The sequence below is a fragment of the Dryobates pubescens genome, chromosome 6 (assembly GCF_014839835.1).
Source record: "Dryobates pubescens isolate bDryPub1 chromosome 6, bDryPub1.pri, whole genome shotgun sequence".
Taxonomy (NCBI): domain Eukaryota; kingdom Metazoa; phylum Chordata; class Aves; order Piciformes; family Picidae; genus Dryobates; species Dryobates pubescens.
The window spans coordinates 9055270-9080823 of NC_071617.1; the positions used below are offsets into that span (position 1 = coordinate 9055270).

The window sequence follows — 25554 nt, forward strand, 5'->3', positions numbered from 1 at the left end:
AAGGGAAGTTGTCAGGATTTGTCTTTCCCCAGCTTTTTCCTGTCTTGAAAGGTTACTGGCTCCAATCCTGTCCTTTGAAAGAAACAGGAAATAACTTGAGCTTATTCTGGTTTTACTTGACCCAGAATCCCCTGACATGGAAATTTTCTCTGAAGGCTGCCTGTGCATCTGGGGAGAGAGGTGGCTAGGCATGCTGTACTCGTGCTGTGTGGTCAGAGATGGAGAGATACCTTGCTTTCAGAGTTAAGATGTATTTCTTAGTAGCTGCAGGCCCTTGTAACAGAGGACCACAGATCTGAATTTCAAAGGTAAGCAAAAACACTGCACATTTCCCACAAACAAAAGTTTTGTGCAGCCAAAAATGCAGCCTCAGCCTCCTAGCCAGCAGTTTGACAAAAATCCCAGACCACTGCATCACAAGCATTTTTTTCTCCTGAAACTGAGAACTGTCCTGGTAAAGTTTGTATGGATAGGTTTTTTTTTTATTTAAACCTACTCTTCTCACCTTGAAACACTACCATAGACTGCATCCCCCACCCATTCTGGGAACATAAAGTAAGAACTATATAGGCACAGATGAGGGAATTTAGTCACCAAAATTCAAAGCAGGTAAATTTCATGTAGAGTATTACCAAGGGTTTGATGCAGAATACTCTGGATGTCCATACCTCTTTAAACTATCAGCACTGCTTGTAGTCTTGGATAGACTTGAATAGTCTCCTTTCTATTTCACCACCTCCATAAATCCACCTCAGTCCTGGCTTTGGGAAGTACATCTGACACAGTGGGAGCTGAAAGAAGCACTGAGAACATACTGCTGTCACTGAGTCCTTCCTGGATCACACCTACCAAATCTCTCTGTAGTCCTTACAGTAACTCCACATACTTCCATTTCTCTAAAGTGTTGTTCAGAAATGACAAGCAGCTGCTGCAGGCAATGATGTGGACCAGGAGCAATTTATACTCAACTGAATACAGTTGCTTCAACACCAAAACAAAGATGCCTTATTTTTGAGGTCCTGAAGACTCTCACCTGCCATCTGCCAAGATGCATTAATTCTCTCTGGAAGAGATCAAGTCTTGCAGGTACCTGCTTGCTAAATAGTTTTAAAAAATTATAAATAATTACATCTTGTTCTAACTATCTTTTTTTTTTCTTTTTTAATAGATCAGTAATTTCTTTTTGAACCTGACTCTGTATCAGCTCTGGCACATAAGCAACAATTCCTAATTAAACATCCTCAAAGTGCCCCAGTCTATTGATGATGGACTGGAAGTCTGCAGCAATTCACAGGCTCCTTCTGATCTGCTCCATGCCTCCAAGTCTACCTTCCTCTTGGATATGGCAGTCTCAGCAGCTGTTATCAGAGCTGATGGAGTAAGAACAGGTAAGAGGACAGAGAGTAGAGCCCATTGGATGACCAGGACCACTGTGCCAGATAAGGCAGAGAGCAACTCCATCTAACCCTAATAATCTTGAGGAATGCTGCAACTAGTTTGAAAATCCCCTCAGTGCCTCCTGCATGCTTAAAAGATACAAAGGGAAGACAGTGAGACTGAAACTCAGGCTGAGGAGTGATAAGATGGAAACTCTGGGTTCAGATACAAAGGATGCTCTGGGAACTGCAGCTGTACCAGCTGTGGGTCAGTCTGTTCACCTCCATCTGAGGTAACGTGAACCACAGCATTTACAGAGAGGTAAACATAGCTGAGTGGTTCACACAAGGTGCACAGATCAGTGCTGTAATTCCCATCTGATGCATCAGCTCCTACCCCAGTGTTCACAAAGAGGTGATGACAGTATTTTATTTGCTCACAAGAGGCCTCAAAAATCTACTGCTAAATGTTTTGTGTTACCATTATTTAATTTCAGAGCTGGTACCTCTCAGTTCCAGCTGTTTGGTGACACCTTGTTTATACACTGGTTTTACTTAAAGCATTAGTAGTATGATTCTCTGCTGTTCTCACTCCAACTATGGCTATTTTAACTGCAGAAGTCCCTGGGTCATGGTAGGAAATTCCTGGTATCAATTCAATCATGAATTAATCTTCTCCACAAAGTCTTCTAAAGCCTCCATCCCTGACTCTTATGTGACCCAAAAGATACATTGTGCAAACTTTAAGCAAAAACTAACAAACACCCCTCCCCCCAAATACAGCACAAAAAAAGGTAAGTAAATACTGCAACTAATCCTGTGTGCAAGAGGCAGATATCTACACCTAACGGAACACTTTCATGCCATTTGTTTCTATCAGGTCACATTATGTGAAAGGCAGAAAGGTGTACTAGCAAATTTGATCTATGTTATCTTAGTATCTTAAATTCCACTCAATTACATCTGTACTGAGCACCAGACTTCTTAAAGGGGGTAGACTGGTAGATGGGCCAGCGTTAACGGGATGAGCTTCAACAAGGCCAAATGCCATGTCCTGCACTTGGGTCACAACAATCTCAAGCAATGCTGCAGGCTTAGGGAAGTGTGGCTGGAAAGCTGTCTGGCAGAAAGGGAGCTGGGGGTTCTAATCACAAGCAGCTGAATAAGAGCAAGCAGTGCGCCCAGGTGGCCAAGAAAGCCAATGGCATCCTGGCTTGTATTAGAAGTGCTGTGTCCAGCAGGAGTGGGGAGGTGTTTGTCCCCTTGTAGTTGGCTCTGGTGAGGCCACACCTTGAGTATTGTGTCCAGTTTTGGGCACCTCAATACAAGAGAGATGTGGAGGTGTTGGAGCCAGTGCAGAGGAGGGCAACGAAATGGGGAAGGGCCTGGAGAATAAATCTTATGAAGAGCAACTGAAGAAGCTGACGCTGTTTAGTTTGGAAAGAGGAAGGCTGAGGGGGGACCTCATTGCTCTCTACAACTACCTGAAAGGACATTGTGGAGAGGCTGGTGCTGGTCTCTTCTCGCAGGGAATTAATGACAGAACAAGAGGGAGTGTACTCAAGCTGTGACTGGGTAGATTTAGACTGGAGAGTAGGAAAAAAAATTTCACAGCAAGAGTGGTCAGGCATTGGAATGTGCTGCCCAGGGAGGTGGTTGAGTCCCCAACCCTGGATGTGTCTGAAGGTGGTTTGGATGTGGTGCTTGGGGATATGGTTTAGGGGTGAACCTTGCAGGGTAGGGTTCTGGGTTGGACTTGGTGATCCTGAGGGTCTTTTCCAACCTGAATGTTTCTGTGATCCTGTCATTCTGTGAACTCGGGCTTGTCCCTCTCCAAGGCCATTTGCCTCACAGTTATGAAACAATGTGCTGTCATACACATCACTGAGCAGTTTGCTGCAAAAAACACATGCCAAATTTTTCAGATGATTTTAATCTGGCTTCCAAACAACTGCCAGTGGCTCTCATGGTATCTTTCCCAAGTAAACAAAAACTTGCTTCCTAGAGGTACGCTTGATACTCCCTTTTCATTTAAGTCTTTAAATAAGCACACAAGCCTCCTCTCAAACTCTTTCAGGAAAATCAAATCTCACTTTTTAAACAAACCAAGCCTGAGTTAGACAGATCTGTAATTTGGCCAAGTGCAGCTGTTGCTATTTATTTATTTAATTAAAGTAAATAAAGTGCCCAAGTACACATCTTTTAGTAGTGTCAGACTGCACTGAAAATTGGGGGTGCTTGTTACTGGCAGTCTCCCATCAACATGGGCACAAAAATCCTGGAATAAACATCCATTTCTCTCTTCACAGCCTGCATCAAGCATGTAACAGAGTATGTGTCTACTTGTTCCTCTAAGAACTCCACAGCCTGCCCACAAAATCCACTAAGAGCATCTCATTCCCAAATCCTAGTACGATTCAGTTGCCTTCTGTTCACCTAAAAGCCGTATTTCACTTTCAAATTGAACCATACTTCCTAGGCTTCATGTTTGTTGACTGCTGCAATGCATTATTTGCATACATGCCATATTCCAGCCCATAACATGCTCAGTTTCACTGGTAGGTGAGAAAAAACAGTCAGTCTGACATTATTCACCGGGCAATCCTTGTCAGGAAGTGTTGTAAGGAGATAAAGCCTTCAGGTCTTGAGAACACTAATGAAACAAAGCTCGGTACTGGGATCAGAAAGTACCTTACAGGTTGTGGTCTCTGATGTGGTAAAGCTGAGGGGTGTCTTATCTGGGCCTTATCTGGCTGTTTATTCAAATGGAAAATGCTCAGCCTGTATTTCTGGACTCTTAGAAGAGCAGATACTTAGCTTGCTGTCACTAAATTCAGAGCTTTTTTTAGAGGGAGAAACAGCAGATGTAAGAGAATCAAAGGTGGATAGAGGGGGAGGAGAGAAGGAGATCTTTCAGTCTGCAGAGCCAGAGTGCTCACACTGTTGAGATGCAGTGGCTTAGCCACTTTATTTTCATTCCTGCCCACATACATGTTTGAATACAGCAGACAAAAAGAACAAGTTAACAACATACCTCTCCTCTTACACAACCTCACTGCTTCTGCTCACGCCTTTAGCATGGTCTACCTCTTGGACTTACTCCTTGGGAAATCTTTCCCATTTTAGATTATGTTTGTCATGTCTGAGTGAGAAAGTTTCCACACTGAAACTGTGCCTTTTCAATAGCCAGCACAATCACAGTCAATCAGTCCAATTTAGCATTAGCAGCAGGCAGGAGTCGAACAAAGGCAATGAAATTGAGTCCACTTATCGCCGCAGTGAATTTCATCCTGAGCATTCATCTCCACAGCCCCTTCAACGCTACATTTTTATATGCTTACTGGAATAAATAAATAAAATAGTACAGCTGCTGTCAAAGGGAGGGAAAGGAGTTATTGCAAGATTTTATCTTCCTAATGTGCATGTATGCACAGCTTTTGTTTTGCTTTTTAAAGGCTGGCTTTCCCCACAACGCAACAGAGATGTGTTTTGCTTTTCTCCACTTGAGAAGATCAGAGAAGCATTCTCAAGAGCAAGACAACCCTCATAAGAAAACAATGGTAGTTACTCCATGTGGAATGAAAAGTATGTGGCTAGTTTCTTGATCATACTTGTGGCATGAAAAACCAGGCAGTGCTTGAAGCCTTTGCAGTGAGACATGGATGGAATTTCATATTACATCTTGCTGGTCTCATTTCTGTTTCATCACTCACCTGCTAGAACCAACATTCATTGTTGGTACCTTGTACTGCACTACTACAACCATGGTTCCTCCTGTGTCCTTGTATTGTGTCATGTAAGTCCTCAAACAGTACCCAAAAGCTTGCTTTTACTTTCACTACAGACCTACAGCCTCCACTCATCCTTCTGTATGGTTAGTGTCAGCACTGTGAATCAACATTAAAAATAACACATTCCCTATGAGGAACTTAGGAAGTGAAAGACCCAGCTTCTATCCATATGAACTCACTGAAGTGGCATTGATGAGGTATGGCTGAAGCATAAATGACTTTGAAGCCTGATTTTGTTAGAAGCCTGATGGATAGAACCTCTTGCCACTACAAAGAAACACCCCTTGTGGATGAAGGAGGTGGTGGCTTTCAGGAAGGGTTTCAGGTCACTGTTGCCTCTAAAGTCAAAGCAGGAATAACAGTGGCCAGTACTACAATCTGAAAAGCAACATCAATGGATGATACAGTCATGGAAAGATAAAACCACATTAATGCTTCTTGTCCTCTAAGAATTAACCTTAGCCATTCCTAATACATCTCTGGGGTGCCAAATAAAAAGGGCCTTTTGTTCATCACTATTGTGTAGTAAGATCCCTCCAGCTGGGAAAGAAATTTCCAAGCAGAAATTGTCTTGCCTGCTTGCTCCTCTTTCCCACATTTATCACCTCTTCCGCTCCATGCTCCTGCACCAGAGCACTCCCAGCTCACTCCCTGAATTCCTTGAAGACATTATATTCATACATATGCACAATACACAGAAAGAGACAAAGTAAGAGAATACAGTTGTTTCTAGAGAGATAAAAAGGAATAGTAATTGCCTTTAGCCAGCAGGGTATGTAATAGTTGACCTCCTGCATCCTGCCTTTGATTTTCTCCTCATCACAATCATCTTTCATTGGCTAATTGCCAGCATTTTTTCCTCAGGCTGGTGGGTTGGCATAGATGGTTAGCAGCTGCCAGTATTTCTCCTCCCTGTCAGCTATGAGCCATACTAATGTTAGATGCCTGGCTCAGTCCCACCCAGGATGCCGCATGCCTTTGCTTTCCAATGTGCTCAGCTTTTGCCAGCCTTGAATCCGAACTGAGGTCCTGTCCTCCCTTTCTCCTTGCAAAGATTAACCGTGTGAGGGAGTTAACCCATGTCAACTGAAGAAGCAGATGACAGCTTTCACAGGGCTAGACCTCATGTGGGGAAATGGCAGGCTTTGCAGCAGCCATCAGGGAGCAGTAAAGCAGTAAGAACACAGAGAAATTCAGCTCCTGGTGTGGGCTAACATATACCTTGAACATGATTCTCTTAATAGCAAAGAGATACACAGATAAACAAAAATCTACCCAAGCACACCCCACCATTTCTTCCTAAAAGAGATGCTGCTTCCCTTTGCCCTTTAGAAGATTTGTAAAGCACAGAAAGCCCATTTAATCCTTCTGCAAGACAACCTTTCCAGTAGATAGCTCACTGCACTAAACAAAGTCACTAGTAACCACTCTTTGAGACAGACTCAAGAAATCAAGTGTTACAGGTAAAACTAACCAACCAAATTGAGAAGCAAGCTGGTTTTCTAACAGACAGAGTAGCATCAGACCAATGCTAGAGAAAGCTTGGTTTACTACTTCAGAAGACCTGTGTTTAACTTCATCAGAGAAAGGCATTTGGTACTTTCCATGACTGAAGTGACCAGGTGAAAGCTTTTTCAAATGTACACCCCACAATCACAAAGAACTCAAGCAAGGCTGAGAATCTCCTTTCTAAGCTGTACAAATCTAATGGAGCTGAAGGGTTTTATTTGTTGCTGCTGTTGCTGTCTTTTTAATCACTTAACTGTGACCCCAGCTTTCAGAAAACCAAGCGAACAAGGCGTTTGCACAGGCAGTGCAGCTCTGTCCACTGCCCAACTTTCAGCTTGCCCACATAGACTCAGTGTGCACTAGCAAAGCCAGGCAGGTAATAATAGTGAATAAAAAGCCTATTCGATGAAGCACTGGCTTTTTCTCAAGTAGAGTACCACTACAGCATGAATGACTCAATCATCTACTCAAGAGCTATTACTTGCAGAGATGAAGCAATGTTAATTGGATAATGGCCTGCTGCCAGCTAATATTGGCATGACCTACAATACCCCTGGCTGACAGCCGTGCCTCTCTCTCTCTCTCTCTCTCACACACCTTTTTTTGTAATCTGGATGGGAAGTGGAAACCATTAAAAAAGCCTCATAAGTGCCATTTAACTTCTTATCATGAATTAAAAGCTTAATTAAGTGCCTTGTTAAAGGAAGGAAGACCAGTTTTCATGATTAAATAAAAGAAAACAACAGTTAGGGGTATGGAGTGAATGACTAACTTTATAGCTTTAAACTCAGTTCTTGGAAAATATTAATTTTGGGTTGCACTTAACAGCAGCTGCTAGAGGAAAACTAAACAATTGCTGAAAAATACCCAGGTGAGGTTCCAGTTGTTTACCAAAACCTGCAAATCAAGAGAAAAGCCTGTAAGTTAAGAGCTAAGGGGGTCCTTTTTTATTAGCTGTAGGCAGCTGACACACTCTAACTCTGCTCTGAGGGTTGAGAATTCACACACCTGGGTCACATCTGAGCCCTTGTTATTATATGTATGTTTTCCCAAGCACTTATCAATGTACTAATAATGTTGTTGGCTTTTGGTTGGGTTTTTTTTGAAGAAAGGTGTAGCACATAGTCAAACTACTGAGGCCAGCACAAAAGGGTTTATGGAAACCCTTCAGTCACTGCAGAATGTGCTCCATACTGACTTTGATTAAGTTGATTAGGGGAAAGGTTTAAAGTGAGGCATATTAAGCCATGCTTGAACTGACCTGAAAAGTCTAACACAAAGTTTTGGAGTGGTTTAAAACCCTGCTAAGTTCCACTCGTCCCAGTTCTGTGTGCAGACAATGTCTTCCTACTGAAATGACTGGCATTATCATAAAGGCTGCTCTCACTTGTAATTGGATATGAGTAAGAAATAATGTAAAAAACATCTGTTCACTGTTTAGCCAGACAAGAGTTAACAACAACGTCTGGATGCCAGATTAACGAAAAGACCCCGACAAGCTATGAAGTAAAAAACAAAGTCTGCAATTTAGACTTCAGAGGCAGATTTACTGCTTTGAATAATCAAAATGTAAGTTCTTTTGTTTTGATGTTAAGCTCCCTCACACTAATATTACATGAGTGCAAAAGCTTTATATATAAAGCTTCATCCAGCCCCAGCATCAAACCTTTGAGAAATAACAACGCTCCTTTCTCCACAACTGTATACTTTAGCCCTCGTCAAACCACACCAGAATTTAAATGCTTGCATGGCTGACCTTAAAATAGCTTTGCTAATTTACCAGTGATCATCACTTTTGGAAAAAGTTTGAACTGTGAAGACTATTTAAAAATCATTTGCAGCCTCTGTTTTTCTCTAACAACTATATGACAACAGAAATTGTCTCAAAGGCTGGGGAGAAAAGAGTATTGGCTTGGGACATTAACTCTTGACTTTTGTTTGAAATCTTTCCACTGGAGGAATAACCTGACAGATAAAGTCAGTTTTCACAGATACTTTTAGAAATGGGCTACCAGAGCTCTGCAGACCACTGACTGAAAACAATAGCCTTGGGAAGAGGCATTAGCTTTGCAAACTGAAGACCTGCTCACTTCTTTTAATACAGTGTAACTGAGATGGTGCTTCCCTTGCACAATCAACTCTTAAAACCCAGGAATGTTGTGGTTCCTTTTGTGGGGAACTCTAACGCTGTTCTTTGTTGGAGGCACTTCCCATACCTATGCATAGGCACCTACTAAAGCCCCAGTACTCTGATCAGAGCAGTGATGTGCACCTTAACCAAGGAATAACTGAAAAATTACAAAGTGCACCAGGCAGTTCTCTTTACCCATAGTGACTAGAATTTCATAGATTCATAGAATGGTTAGGGTTGAAAGGGATCTTAAAGATCATCCCTACCACCATGGGCAGGGACACTTTCCACTAGACCAGGTTGTTCATCCAACCTGACCTTAGAATAGAATAGAATAGAATAGAATAAACTGGGTTGGAAGAGACCTTCAAGATCATCGCGTCCAACCCATCAACCAATCCAACACCACCCAAACATCTAACCCACGGCACCAAGCACCCCATCAAGTCTCCTCCTGAAAACCTCCAATGACAGCGACTCCACCACCTCCCCAGGCAGCCCATTCCAATGGGCAATCACTCTCTCTCTGTAGAACTTCTTCCTCACATCCAACCTAAACCTCCCCTGGCGCAGCCTGAGACTGTGTCCTCTTGTTCTGGTACTGGCTGCCTGGGAGAAGAGACCAACATCCGTCTGTCTACAACCTCCCTTCAGGTAGTTGTAGAGAGTGATAAGGTCACCCCTGAGTCTCCTTCTCTCCAGGCTAAGCTACCCCAGCTCCCTCAGTCTTTCCTCATAGGGCTTGTGTTCCAAACCCCTCACCAACTTCGTTGCCCTTCTCTGGACTCGTTCCATCAAGTCAACATCCTTCCTAAACTGAGGGGCCCAGAACCTTGAACATCTCTAGGAAGGGCATCCACAACCTCCCTGGACAACCTGTTCCAGTGCCCCACAGTCCTCACTGTAAAGAATTGCTTCCTAACCTTTAGTCTAAATCTATGATTTGTAAGGCAATTCTTCAACTGACCAGCTTGCACACAGCTATTCAACTAAAGCAGCCACCGAGCAAATGAGATTCAATGCAGTTAAGAGCAGTTATTTTGCACATGGAAAAATATTTTTACAACAAGCACTGGTAACTACAGGTTTCTTTTTTAATAGGCTGAGAGTGCTTATCCAGGATGAGAAAGTTAAAAGTCCTAGTGCTCTGCATCTGACAGAAGCACGTGGCAAAATAATAGTGATCTTAGGTGAAGCATGACAATTGCAGAGTACTGGGAAAAAAACCATTAAGAACTAGATTCACTGCTTCTGCAAATCCAGGGACTTCACTGGAGCTGTAAGCACAGCCAGCGCAACCCTAAGTCACAAAGACATTTTGATCTTTCATTGAGATATGTTCTATAATGTAAAACACCATTAACTGATTTAGCTGGAAGGGGATTCACTTAAATAGAAATCATCTCTGGTTGGATCAGAGGAATTTTTTTTTTACATAGTATCTCATATAAAACACGTAGAAAGACAAGCCTCCGTGTTGTAAATCTTCAGTGTCATATGAGCATAGAACTGGGTCACCAAGTACAGACACATCATCATCTCTTCACCACCTTGTGCCTCCCACTGGCCTGTGTCTCAGCACCTCACAACTGCTGTGATCAGAAACTTGCTAATTTCCAATCTACTTTTACTAAAGAGAGTTGAAACCAAACAGTGCTTGTGTCAACGCTGTCTGTCAGTATTAAAGAGAAACTCCTCCTCTCAGCCACTTTATCTCCTCTGCCTACACAGAGCAGCAGCACATCACAACTGTCATGCTAGCAGTGTGAACCTCCCAGTGTCTTGTTTTCTCCTCCTTTAGGCCAGGTTCCTTTTGCATGAACATTTCAGTCACTCTTGTGTACACTTAGTTGAATTGCAATTACTCTAACAGGACCTGAATCATACATGGAAGTCTCACCAAGGCTTTGTAGAAAGGCGCTGATACTCTCCTACCTCTTCATACATATGCACCCCTGGGCATGTTTTGTCATCTGTGTGGCATTTCTTTGCAGTGTGAAAGGTATGTGACACTGATTGAGACTTGATTTTTCCACTGGAAATTATTAGTGGACACTGCAGAATCACAGTGCACATCCGAGCGCATCGTCTGCTACATCTCTAAACTCCTATGTGAAATGTCTGGGTTGCAATTTCCCCACGAGTAATATTCAGTGTCAAGACTCATGAAGTCACACAGGTGACCTATTTCTTCTAATGCTCTCCATCTTGTGCCATGACAACACCGTGACAAAACTAAAGACTCTGGAGAGCTATATCAGAGGGGGAAAAAAATGGTGTGTGACACTTTGGGGCCTATTGTAATTTAAAAACACACCCTGCTTCTCCAGAGCTGTTAAATGGTGGTGAAAAACTCTCTGTATGCTGGAGTATCTTCCCAAGTGAGTGACTTTCATCCTGTGTCCTGGCTACATCACCACTCTTCTTGTGCCACCAGTCCCAGCTGGCAACTCCAGGCAGGCAGTGTTGAAGCTGCAGGTGATGGCAGCCCTGGGCAGCAGGCTCAGGTCTCGCCTCTGTGGCAGCAAAGCCAGGGGCATGCACTACAGTAGCTGCGCTGTCACGGCTGTACGGCTGTGAGGAAATTACAGTGGGGGTGGAAGCCAGCCAGTGAGATTTTGTGGTAAAATAAAGTAAACTTTCCAGTGAGGTATGTATTTCCTATGTCCCTTGGCTTCCTGCTGTGGGAGCCATGTCACATGAGAAAAACCTTGCTTTTTGACAGAGTGTGCTCATGGCTGCTCAGTGGAAAACACCTGGACTGAAGCAGTTAAATCCCAAACTCTTTGTGAGGGGAGGTGAGAGGAAGCAAGGCTGAATGAGGTGCAGGAGAGGAGAAAGAGGAGGACAAGGATATGAGCTGCCAGATAGGGGTAGATGCCAGTGAGACTCTCAACAAGATGACAGCTCAAATAATTTTTCAACAATAACCTGCCATCTAGCAGCCACATCAGTCCTTTCAAATTTCCTGTCGAGAAGAACAGAAGAATATCAGAGTCCTGATAAGGCCCTGAACAAAGCTACGGTAATTAAGTGTTTAGGTATGCCCCTCAGCAGCAGTGACAAAGGCCAGCTGAAACATCTTGAAGCTTTGTCACCATAACCATGATAAATTACCACTGGTGAAGAAGTATGGTGTGAACACATCCATCCTTCAGCAATTCACAACCCACCCAAACTCAATAACCATATTGACAGCTGTGACGGGGCAGACACCAACACCTGTGCCACACTCCCCTCTCTCCGCCTTAGTGGTCTGTGGAAGTCCTTCTCACCGCCTGGGATGAAAGGGGCTTGTGCCTACGTCGTGAGCACGGTAACATACTGTACCTCTTCCGGCAGGCTGACCACCAGGTCATTTTCCGTCTGCCCTACCAAGGCCTGCAAGAAGTACTCGCTGCAGGCAGCCAGCACAGCCCGGTGGGCGCGGAACTCCTTCCCCTCCACGATCAGTGTCACGTCACAGAGAATGTCCTGCTTCCGCTGGTCATTTAAGCAGAGGAGAATATTGGTACAGTGCACCGTTGACTCATACACATACATGGGGGAGTCAGTCTTCTCATCCACAGACATGCCGTTCACACCCTGCAGGGGAAAAGGGAGGAAGAAAACACGAGGTGGTGAGGAGCAATACAGCCATGGGGCAAAGACGGTGCAGTGGGATTCTACCCTATTTCATGGGATCATAGGATGTTAGGGGTTGGAAGAGACCTTTGAAAATCAAGTCCAACCCTCTGGCGAGAGCAGGACCAGAGAATCTAGCACAGGTCACACGGGAACACAACCAGATGGGTCTTGAAAGTCTCCAGAGAAGGAGACTCCACAACCTCTCTGGGCACCCTCACAGTGAAGAAGTTCCTCCTCATGTTGAGGTGGAACCTGCTGTGCTGTAGTTTATATCCTTTACCTATCACAGGGTGCAATGGAGCAGAGCCTGTCCCTTCCCTCTTGACACCCAGCCCTAAGATATTTATAAACATTTATTAGATCCCCTCTCTGTCTTTTCTCCAGACTAAAAAGCCCCAGGGCTCTCAGCCTTTCCTCATAGGGCATATGCTCCAGTTCCTTAGTCATCCTGGTAGCTCTCTGTTGGACTCTCTCAGTAGATCCTTGTCCTTCTTGAACTGGGGAGCCCAGAACTGGATGCAATATTCCAGGTGAGGTGTCACCAGGGTAGAGTAGAGCGGGAGGAGAACCTCCCTGGATCCGCTGGACACATTCCTCTTAATGCACCCCAGGATCCCACTGGCCTTCTTGGCCACAAGGGCACATTGCTGACCCATGGACAACTTGCTGTCCACCAGGACTCCCAGGTCCTTCTCCACAGGGCTGCTCTCTGGATATGCTGGCACCATGGCAAAGCAGCCCAATAATTCTTAAATCTAAGTTGCATGGGAAAGATATCAGGAAGGGTGTTAATTTCCATCAGCTTTCACTTTGCAACTCTTCAATTGCCTACTCCCTCCCTCCAACTTCTCCCCTCATAACCAAACCAGGGTTTAGATGCACTGCAAAGTACTTCTGTTCAACCACCTAGTATGCATCTTTGATTTAGCAGAAGCAGTAACATGGGGACACAGCAAATTACAGAGGATTTTAGCAAAAAAGGCAAGATTGTTGGGTCCTTGGACAATTAAAAAACAAAAGGGCATTGAATTTGCTTCTGTTATTTTCAGATTAAGGAAAAAAAATCCTCAAAATCTCAGCCTATTCTCCACTGGCAGGTGCTGCATGTTTACACAGAAGACCTCATCTCAAGGTACTGTGGTATCTGACAAAGACAAGCCACTAAGTACTACTTGAGTACTGTGTTCAGCCCTTTGTGCCACAGAAAGATGTGCCAAGAAAGATGTTGAGGTCCTGGAGTGTGTCCAGAGAAGAGCAACAAGCCTAGTGAGGGGTTTGGGAGGGCATATTGTATGAGGAGCATCTGAGGGAGCTGGGGTTGTTTAATCTGAAGAAGGCTAAGGGAAAATCTTATAGCTCTCTACAACTACTGTGAGGCCAGTGTTGGATTCTTCTCCCAAGTAACTTGTGACAGGATAAGAGGTAGTGGGCTTAAGTTGTGTCATGAGAAGGTATTAGGAAAAATTTATTTACTGGAAGAGTGGTGAGGCATTGGAACAGGCTGCTGAGGGAAGTGGTGGAGTTGATGGGGTTTCTACCACCTCCCTGGGCAATCTGTTCCAGTTTCTCACCATCCTCATGGTGAAGAACTTCCTACCATCCAGTCTGAATCTACTCACTTCTAGTTTTTCTCCATTCCCCCTAGTCCTATCACTACCTGACATCCTGAAAATCCCCTCAGCAGCTTTCTTGTAGGCCCTCTTAAGATACTGGAAAGCCACAATTAGGTCTCCTTGGAACCTTCTCTTCTCCAGTCTGAACAAGCCCAACTCTCTCAGTCTGTGTCCATAGGAGAGGTGCTCCACGATAGTCTTCGTGGCCCTTCTCTGGACATGTTCCAGCACATCCATATCTTTGTTATAACATGGGCTCCAGAACTGGATGCAGTACTCCTGGTGGGGTCTCATCAGAGGGGAGTAGAGGAGGAGAATCACCTCCCTCGACATGTTTGCCTCACTTCTCTTGATGCAGCCCAGGATCTGGTTGACTTTCTGGGCTGCAAGTGCACACTGACAGTTCATACTGAGCTTCTCATCCACTGGCATCCCCAAGCCCTTTTCTTCAGGGCTGCTCTCAAGACAGTCACTGTCCAGCCTTTATCAGTACTTGGGATTGCCCTGACTGAGATGCAGGACTTGGTGATCTTAAAGGTCTTTTCATCTGCCAGTGAAAGGGAAGTTATGCAAATACACAAACTTCCATGTACTTTAAGGAATTATTTTTTCCTTATCGCAAAGGGAAGATTCAGAGGTACACAGGGCTAAGTGCTGACAGCAGTATTTTAGTATAGAATAGAATAGAATAGAATAGAATAGAATAGAATAGAATAGACCAGGTTGGAAGAGACCTTTGAGATCATTGAGTCCAACCTATCATCCAACACTATCTAATCAACTAAACCATGGCACCAAGCACCCCATCCAGTCTCTTCTTAAACACCTCCAGTATACTACTTACACTGTAGATATGTGACCACTGTAGCAAGTAAAAGTAAAGTTCCTTCTCTGAAACTCTTTAATATGGATCTTATTGATCTCCATACAGGTAGGGGAGGGAGACACTTGAGGGTTTTTATAGTATCAGTTGGATTTCTTAACCAGAAGAAAATTAATGTGGTTTTTTCCCTTCTCACTAATTGAGACTAATGAAAAGAATTGACAGCCATCACTTTGTTAGCACTCTTAAGATAAAAGGGAAAATGATACTTAGCTCATCCCACTCACAGCTTTCTGGGTAACTGAACTCTGATGCTAACGATAGCATGACAGTGATGTTCTAAGTGGTCACTCTTGCATGCTGTGAAACGCTAGAGTTTACAGGAACAGCCTAGTGGGAAAACCTCAGAGCTGCAAATGACAATGCAAAGGGAAAGCATTAATTATTTTTTTCACTTTTCTTTTCCAGACATGTCTTATGCCTGTAATGTCTCAGATGATGAAAAATTGTACAAGAAACCTGAGACCTGGCAGGTAATGAATAGAACATCAATTATATTTTCAGTGCCTTACCAAAAAAAAAGGCACAAACCCCACTTTTTTACAGTAATAGTGCAATTTGTGTGAATCAAACCCTGAATTACTTAGTTACTAATTAGTAATTTCCCACTTTTTAACTACAGTTCTCATAAAATGGATTTTTTTGAAACAAAACTGTGGCATGCCCTGTGAACTGCTGCAAACACCACGGTGTGTTTCCATGCCATCGAGCAAGTTTGCCTTCAATGCTGGGAAACCTGAGCAATGCAGTATTGACGTGCTGGGGCTGTAAATTGCTCCATCCACGCCAATGAATCCCTACCTATGCTCCCACGAAGGCCCTCCAACAGAATCACAGAATCACCGTGGTTGGAAGAGATCTCAAAGATCACCAAGTCCAACCTGTCACCACAGACCTCATGACTTAACCATGGCTTCAAGTGCTATGTCCAATCCCCTCTTGAACACCTCCAGGGACGGTGACTCCACCACCTCCCTGGGCAGCACATTCCAATAGCCAACAACTCTCTCGGTGAAGAACTTTCTCCTCACCTCCAGCCTAAACTTCCCCTGGCACAGCTTGAGACTGTGTCCTCTTGTTCTGGTGCTGGTTGCCTGGAAGAAAAGACCAACCCCCTCCTGGCTACAACCACCCCTCAGGTAGTTGTAGACAGCAATAAGCCTCCTCTTCTCCTGGCTACACAACCTACTGCCTATATTGCCATGCCTTTCCAAGGGTACTGCTGTGACTTCAGGGGCTTCCCAAAAGAGGATCCGCACCATGACCTTTCATACAGCTGCTAAGAGCCGGTGTGGATGGTTTGGCTGGCGGCTGCAATCTCATCCCCAACACAGACTTCCCCTGGCTGCTCCAGGAAGCACCCTGAGCCCTGCATTGCGCACAGGGAAGCCAGGGCTGGGCTCAGAAGCACCTATTTATCAGCTTTTAATGTTTCAGCACAAGTGATTTATTGTCTTCCCTTTTCCACCATCGGCCAGTGGCTGAATGACCTCCAGGGAAGAGGTGTTTCCTTTCCAAGAGGGCTTTATCCTGCAGGACAGAAGCAAGATGGTGAAACCCTCCACTTCGAAATATATTGTTCCTTTTCATGGGGAAAGGGCTTAGAGTGCAAAGAGAAAAGATAGCTCTAGGGTTTTGGCATGTAGTAGCATGAAAATTAGCAGAATAATTTACTTTTTTTCCCTTTCCTTTTAAGAGAAAAACAGGGGTTGTGTATTAAATCTGAGGCAAGCTGGTCTGGAAGTCTTTTATACAGTGTTAATTCAAACCACACAGTTTTTTACTGAATTCAGTATTATGCTGAGTTTGCACAACCTTCTTCATGGAAATCATTGCCACACACTTGCTATTTCTTCAAACTGAAGAGAGAAAGTCTTAGCAAGCCTAGCAAGCCTTTCTCTGGCTCAAAAGAACACGCTGTGCATTTGTTTGCATATAGGTCACGATACTGCCAGAAAAAGCCTCTTTGAAACAAAAGTTTCCAGAAACTGGCATGAACTGTTGTGGGCAAGGAAAGCACCACTGTAACCTCGGCAAGGAAAAAAGTTTCTTGTAAGGCCCAGCGATTGCAGTGAACTGGAATGTTGATTACACAGTCCTTCCAGAGAGACAAGTAGGAGATCCACAGAGCCCTTCTGCATGGGCAGCATGGAAGAGGAATGTGAAACCTCAGGTGACCAAAAAGAGGTGTACATGAAACATCTGAATCACTTCGGTTTGCAGCATATTGTCTCCACTGGCTGGCACTCGCCCAAAACTCTCCAGGAACTCATAAATGCACTGCCTGAGCTGCTACTAAAAATACATTACCTATCACACAAAATCCAGCTCCTACCTCACAAAACTAGAAGGCAGTGTCTGTTTTTAAAGGGAAACATTAAGGGAGAGAAAACCTTATCATGACAGACCAGAAAGTCCTGCATCAGAACTGAGTTAATTACGTGAAAATGTAAATCTCCATCGTGGCAGAGCTACAGAGCACTTAACCAGGCAAATTATCTTTGTGACAAAGCAGCACTGGCTTCTACAAGGGGAAGTCATGTCTCTGATGGGCTCTATTAGAATTCCTGAGGTATGTCAAATTAGCCAGTGAGGAACACTGGTACTCATAATTAGTGTTGACTTTCAGAAATCCTTTGACAAAACCTTTACAAAAGGCTGACAGAGAATCTCACTTGTGAGAAGTTGCATCAGACTAGAAATCACTTAGGCTAAAGTATATTCAACAAAGAAGGAATGCAGGGGCAATCTTCAGCAGGTTAACAGTGAATTCCTCCAGAAACAAAACAGCAGCAGTACTGGCTCACATCTGCCTATGGTCATGCCATGCCCCACGCCTGAACTCCTCTGATCTCTGAAGCTGAAACAGGGTTGGGCACACTCAGTACTTGGATGTGTGACTGCTTGGGTATAATCAGGGTCCTAACAGCACCCTGCCACTCCCACAGTGAGGTCACTTCGAAGATGGAGCCAGACACTGGGAATGATTTGAAACAAAAAAGGTTTAGGCTGGAAATATTGAGGAACAGGTTGCCTGGAGAGGTTGTGTCATCTTCACCCTTGGAGGTTTTCACGCCCAGCCTGGACTGCTGAGCAACCTTCTATGATCTCAGAGCTGACTTGCTCTGAGCAGGAGTCTTGAGCTGGGAATCTTCTTAGTTTCTTTCCAACATGAATTATCTGGTGATCCTTCATTGATTAGTGACCTTGAAGACCACAGACCATGAGAGGGAGAGTGAAATTGATAAAAGTAGTTCAAATGTCAAAGGTAGTGGGGATTGTTGGTAATTTAAGAAAGACTTGTAAGAAAAAGAATTAGACATTAGCAATGGGACTCACTACACCCAAGACACTCCGTTATATACAAGTAGCAGATAGAGGAGAAAAATATAATCATAGAATAGAATAGAATAGAATTAACCAGGTTGAAAGAGACCTTTAAGATCATTGAGTCCAACCCACCATTCAACAATATCTAATCAACTAAACCATTTCACCAAGCACCCCATCAAGTCTCTTCCTAAACACCTTCAGTGATGGTGACTCCACCACCTCCCTGGGCAGCCCATTCCAATGGGCAATCACTCTGTCTACGAAGAACTTCTTCCTAACATCCAGCCTAAACCTTCCCTGGTGCAGCTTGAGACTGTGTCCTCTTGTTCTGGTGCTGGTTGCCTGGGAGAAGAGACCAACCCCCACCTGGCTACAACCTCCCTTCAGGTAGTTGTAAAGAGCAATAAGGTCTCCCCTGAGCCTCCTCTTCTCCAGGGTAAGCAAGCCCAGCTCCCTCAGCCTCTCCTCATAGGGCTTGTGCTCCAAATCCCTCACCAGCTTTGTTGCCCTTCTGTGGGTATGTTCCAGCAAGTCAACATCTTTCCTAAACTGAGGGGCCCAGAACTGGACACAGTACTCAAGATGTGGCCTAGTATGGTTGAGGTTGGAGTCCAGCCTCCCTGCTCAAGGCAGGGTAATCTAGAGAATTCTGCTGAGGGCTGTGTGCAGTAGGGTTTTGAGTCTTTTCATCACCATTAGAGTAAAACAGGAACTCATTGATCTGGATTATCAGCTACAGCTTGGAGTCTCATGAACAAAACAGTCTGGAGAGAGATAGACTGTCATCATCTAGTGACAGAGCTTAGAGAAATAGAAGTATTTTAATGAGGTGGTACATTTTCTAGTTACTTATGGTATAGTACAGTGCTGTGTAACGTCTGAATCAGATTAGTCATGTTGAAGAAAAGAAGGGAAGAAAAGAAATCAAAGAATCACAGAATGGTAGGGGTTGGAAGTGACTTCTAAAGATGATCTAATCCAGTTCCACTGCTTGAGCAGGATCACGTAGAGTAAGCCACACAGGAACGCATCAGGTGGATTTTGAATGTCTCCAGAGATGGAGACTTTGCAACCTCTCTGGGCAGCCTGTTCCAGTGCTCTGTCACTCTCCAAGTGAAGAATTTTTTCCTCAGGAAATAATCTTCAAGAGAACAATGGAAGATTATTGGCAAGGAAAAAGCCTCCTCAATACGACCAATTCAGTAAATACCACACAAATAATACAAAATAAAATGGTCAAAGCAGAACTGCTGTTGTTTCTAATGCTGCAAACAGAAGAGGACACCCAGGTAAAAGAAGCAAGACAAACATAGAATTTGTGAAAAACAAGAGGTGTGATTCCTGACCATAGAAGCAAAGTGAAATTGCACCCTGTACTCACAGGAAGACGCTTGCTTTGTTTTTCCTGAGAGATTTCACAGTAACTGCAATAGAACATATGTATAACTGACCACTGCTGCACATTCCTGGACAAAGAACTCACTGATTTGTTAAAGGATTAGTCACTCTTCATAAATCTAACCAGGGCCACATTACTCAGGATTCAAGTTTACATGGGATGAACATTCACATGCTCAGCACATTGGCCAACAACAAATTGCCAGGGCAGAGAAACATGCCTGGATCATTTTTCTTGACTTACTAACCATTGTATCAGAAGCAGTTATTTGGTGGTTGTCAACCATGGGTTGACTGAAATCTGTCACCTCCACACATGCGTCATAGACCTCTTGCCCCCTCTGCTCCCAGCAACAGGAGAGACAGGAACACTGCCCTGCATTCCACTCTTGACTGGGCACTGAATTTGCATGAGATCAACCAGTAGAAAAAAATCTGTCCAAACACTACATATGATGTGTATTACTGACACCAGGGGCTCCTACTCCCAGTGGCTCCAGTGAAGGAGTGAGTTTAGGATATGTGAAGCCATCAGGTGCTAAGCTCAACTCATTGAAGGTAAATAGACTGCAGCAGAAGCATCTTTACAGCCTCTCCACAGTAAAACACCAGTGAGGAAGGGGATGAGGGAATAAAAGGCCCTAAAGGCATTGCCTCATCCCATCAAATAAAAGCTGACTTGTATCCCAAAAGGTGTAAGCAGGACATCAGATCCACAGCAGCACACAAAGGGTTCCTGACATTTTCACAGTAAAGGCCTGAAAAAGGTTTTTGGTATTTCCTCATTATGGCTGCAATGCTACATTTCAGTAGGAAAGCTGACAGGCAATGCTCTATGACTTCTCATTTAGGAATCACAGCATCTGACCTGCTATAAAAGGAACAACAGGTTTTGTTTGGAAGCATAACGTGGAGCTCACATTATATCCTGCTATACAAGGTGACTCCTGGCATTCTCCTGACCATGTTCTGAATACTGAATACTGAACTGGGGTTAGTTTTAGTTCCAGTTCACATTCTTCCAATCAGCTCCACTAACAGTAAGAAAAAAAAAAGACACTTAAGAATAATTTGAGATGGTCAGTTGGAATGAATCTAAGACTCTGGTCAGAGGTAGATGGAGAGCAAGCACTGCAGGTTTGCACCTGAGCATCTGATAGTATTTCTGTTCAACAGGATGCAGAGAGTACAAAAAACCCCCACTCTTTTGTTCTGAGGTTTTCTATCAACATTTTTTTCCCCCTTACCATTTTAGCAAAATGTACTAAGAAAAAAATGGGAAGAATTATGGTAATAGAATGAAAAAGTCAGAGGAACTTGAAATTCCGACAAATGGCAGCAAAAGCATGTCAGACTTGAGTTTTTAGGGACAAACATGCACTGGTTTTAAGTGGCAAGTGGGAGGCAAACTATTTTCCAGGCTTCTTTCCCCATCCCCTAATATTTTTTTTTCTATGAAGACTCATTCTGTGTAATCAACACTCTGGTTTTAAAGACCTTTATCAATAACTGACACTTCAGAGCTCCTGAAATGGCCATCCTTTTAATTGGTTATTACAATCTCTCAATTATAGCTATAACAACAAAGGATGTGATTATACTGTCACTGCTTTTCTTTAAAAAGAAACTATTGAAAGGCCTAATGATTAATTCACCATTTTTGAGAGCTCACTGCAATGACAGAAGACTATATACAAAGGTCTCTTCAGTGAGCCCATTATTCAATTAATACATGCTGAATACCAAGCAGTCACAGTCATATGAAATTCCCAAGAACTGTGTGAATTTTTAACCAATTAATTATCAATTACAACATCATAAAACACCAGCACAAAAATAGAAATAACGAAATTTAATTATACATTATTCTTCTTAGTTGCTGCAAATACTATACAAGACTGATTTTGATTAATAATTCATACAGCAATAAAGTATCAGGAAAGATAATTATACTGTGCCACAATTCTCACACTGATTTCTGTAATTACAGATTACAACAGTGTTAGCAATTTAAAAAGGTTAGGGAGCAGTAGTAATTTGCTATGTCATCCTCAGCAATATTAATGTCTTCTTCTCTGAGAACCCCAGATAATTGAAAATAGACTAGCGGGCTGCCAGGCTACACAGGCTTGACTCCTGCCAAACATACTGTGGGTGCCAGGACCATTAGCAAGAATGTCTTCAGGAATGAGCTTTTCACATTGCTCAGGTAACTTCTGCTGTAAAGCAGAAGACAGAAATGGAAAAGGCACTGTAGAGCATTCTTGGCCAGGAGCTGTTGACATGCATTGCTTCGGATAGCAATGGCCAGTGCTTCTGACCCTACCGTTCCAAAGCAAGACCTTAATTTGACCATGAGTGAGAAGGGAGATAACCAAGAGAAACTCAAGGGAGGATTTAACCATGGGCCCCCTAAAAAGCCATGCAACAGGGCCCTGCAGGCATTTGTTAACATCTCCTAAAGAGAAGAATTCATATTGCATGGCTCCAACACATCAAGTGTTCCCAGCCAGGAAGTACCCTCTGAATTGCTAAACAGCTGCATGCAGTTCAAGGGCTGCAAACTGGTCCGCAGCAAGACCTCGTGGCCATCAAGAACTGTAAGTGCCTGAGCTGGATGAAGTGCTGGGCCACAAGCCTTTCTTTCCTCTATGGCAAGCTTCATGTGCTTTCATTCCTTAGCTTAAACCAACAGGAATAAGGGTGAGACCTCCAGAATGTGGAATGGCTACTTCTGCGCACCCCTGTTTTGCCACAGTACAGAGGCTTTGAATTAGGAATTAAGTCCCATTGCAAAAGCCACTCACTGGCTTTGCTATGCTAGACCCTACTGCACAACTGGATAGACTTCAGGGAGAAAACAACCCCAAGACTCTAATCCTGCAGACCAGTAAAGAGAACTGCTGAATGTTAACTTTTATCTGTAGCATTTAGATTACTTACAATGACTTTGCCACTGGCAGACTGTACACACAAACAGAAATGAACTACGGCTTCATTTGGATCTTGGTGGGGTTTTTTTGTTTGTTTTGTTTGTGTTCTTTCTGGTTTTGTTTGTTTGTGTTTGTTGTGGGTTTTCTGGTAGGGTTTTTTTTATTTTTTAATTAGTGTCAGGATGCCCATAGTCTTCATGATGAATATTTAGTTAAACCCCAGGTGTCTACTCTAAAGAAATTTAGCTTCAGGTTGTTTAGAGATTGGTACCACAGGGAGGCAGGGATTCCCACTGGAGGTTGCTTTGAAGAGTCCAAATAATTTATGTTCCACATACAGACAAAACCTATTTTTTGACTTCAGAGGGCTGAGAGAGCAACCCAGCTGCACAAGGTAATCATAGCTCACAGTCTTTAGGGACTTTAGTTAACATGCAAATGCTTATACATGGCACACGCACTGACACATACATCCTATACAGACCTACTAGGCAAAGTATAGGTGTGCATCTTTTTATGACTCAGGAAAAATTATGTAATTATAGTACTAATCATCCTACACTCAGTAAGTCAGGCTTAGCTTAACGTGCATTTTTGACATCTTCAAAATGTATGTTATGATGCCTTCAGGATACAGGCACAGTACAGGGGGTGGAGGATGACATAGACCAAGTAGGAGAACAGAAAGAACCACCTTATTTCTCAGAATTCACTCAACTGACATATGTGAACATGGAAAGTGAGAAGCACAGAAACTCTTCCCCGATAAGATATCTTCTCATGGCTTTTGCATTGCTCTTTACAGTAGCTGCCTATGGTGAAGGGGACTGGAACCAAGACTGCTACTCAAAATAGCTTATTCAAAGCAGAATGGGGAATGCCCGACACTGAAACAGTGCCAGGAAACCACCAAGCAAAACAAACAACATATTATGCTTTTCTGAAGTGGTCAATGGCTTCAGGACCTTGGGGAAAAGACAGAGCCTTCTGAATTATTCTTGGGTAAACTGAATTGTCAGATTAAAGAATCAGATAGCAAAAAATGAACTAGTGGCTTGTTTTCATCTTGCCTTCCAGCTTGCTGAGCTCTCTGAAAAGGTTTAAGGACTCCATGCAAACGAAGGCTGGAAATTCTGGCAAGGGCCCACCAGATTTAGGTCCTCCTTCCTTTGCTTTGAATGAGCACTCGGGACTTTGGTTGAGAAGTGATAGAGTGATACAACTTGCCTCCTTTTCCTAAACCTTTAAACAGAACCAAAGCCAGGCTATTGACCCAACACCACTAGCATTTGGAAGCTACAAAATGTGAACGATGGCACTGTTCTGCTCCTTTTAGCAGCCTTTTAATGTGAAAGATACGCTGGCAAGTTATCTGAGTAAAAGCTGTTAATTTCCCTTATGCTTTAGTCTCAAGGAAGCCCAGCCTTTAAAAACTACAATCGAGTTCAGTGCTGAAGCTCTTTACTTGAAATTTTTTTTGGCTACTATCAAATAAGGATTGGTTTTGTTTTGTCTTTCAGAGGAAAACAGAAACATTCTCTCTCAATATTACATATCCTGGTTATTTTTTTCTTAATTCTCAAGCTGAACTAATTACTGCTTTTCCAGTCTGTCTGCAGAACTGATAGAAGTTCTGTTTGAATGGGAGGGTAAGGCCAAAACCACTGCTAACACTTCCGACTACTCAAGTTGTAGAGGTTGCAAAAATGATGGAAGTCCATCTTCTCCTGTCATACTACACAGCTATTATGGAGAAAATCTGCTCTCCCACTCCTCCCCCCCCCCTATTTTTTTAATTGTTTTTCTCTTACAATGCAAGCTCTTCATCTTTGAGGCAAGTTAGCAGGTGTTCAGAATATCCTTCATGTTTCCTTGGGACACAAACTGGCACGTCCTTTGGAACGTGTCTGTTGTGATTAATGTGTGACGAGCAGGAATGCATGCAGTAGGTCACTGGGTTAAATTTGGGACAGAATTTTGGAGGGTGTAACTTTGCACCTTCTGCTCCTGATAAAGAATACAGGTGTTGCCTTCTCCTTAGAGACTGGCCGCTGTGGGGTGTTTTCCACAACCAGCTGGATACCAGCAATCAGGTTCTCCTTTGTCAATGTACATACTGAAAGAAAAATGTCTCTTTATGGGTTAAATCACAGTTTTTTTACTAATCTAAAAATAAACAAATAAATAAATCAAGTCTAGTGACTACTGCATCAGGATCCACAGCTTTACAGGTCTGAACCTTGGAAAGCCCATCAGCGCATTCAAAAAATACTTTTCATGGTAGGTTTGATCCTGCAAGGATCTAAGAATTGCCATTTGGCTGTCAGCAGGTTTAAGCAAGAGCTGTAAGCCTTCCCACCATCCTCAGAGTCTGGCACATACCTAGATTGTTATTTAAAGTCCCTTTATCCGTGGACTGGCCTTTGTTCTGGAACTAAACTGCCTTTCCTGTTGTAGACAATAAATCATCACACGGAGAAAGGCACAGGGAAAGCAATCACTTCTGCTGCCAACACCTAGCAGGCTACAGCTGAGGAGATGATGTGAGATAGAAATGGGCATTTTGACTAGGTGTAATTGTAACCTGAAGAGCTCAGAGAGAAAGAAAAGCTTTGATGCATTAGCATCCTGGTTCTGATGATACAGCCAACTTACCATCCACACCTATCCCAGCATCACAGTATTACCAAGGTTGGAAGAGACCTATAGTTTCCTAAAGGACTGCAAAGACACCAGAAGGCAAAACCAAGCTTTCCTTCTCCTCTAAGATGTAGAGGAGCTTATGAAAGCTTCTTTGCCATAATAAAGAATGAGAAATTAAAGCTGCAAAAGCTGCTATAATAAGCCTGCAGCTTTTTGAATTATGTTTAGTTTCCTTGCTTCCCACAGAACTACAAGGTAGTCAACACACCAAAGCACAAAAGCCATCAAATCAAATACAAGATTAACACACAAACAGC

The 25554-nt window shown here is 43.3% G+C and overlaps 1 protein-coding gene across 1 annotated transcript in view; it reads right to left on the reverse strand.

Annotated features, from left to right (window-relative positions):
• The window catches only part of BACH2 (BTB domain and CNC homolog 2), a 96138-nt gene that overhangs the window by 43010 nt on the left and 27574 nt on the right, over window positions 1-25554 (reverse strand). Inside the window, exon 2 of the mRNA XM_009897564.2 lies at window positions 12138-12392. Coding sequence (XP_009895866.1) covers window positions 12138-12380 — 243 coding nt within the window. The 5' untranslated portion in view covers window positions 12381-12392. The remainder of the gene's footprint in view (window positions 1-12137; window positions 12393-25554) is intronic.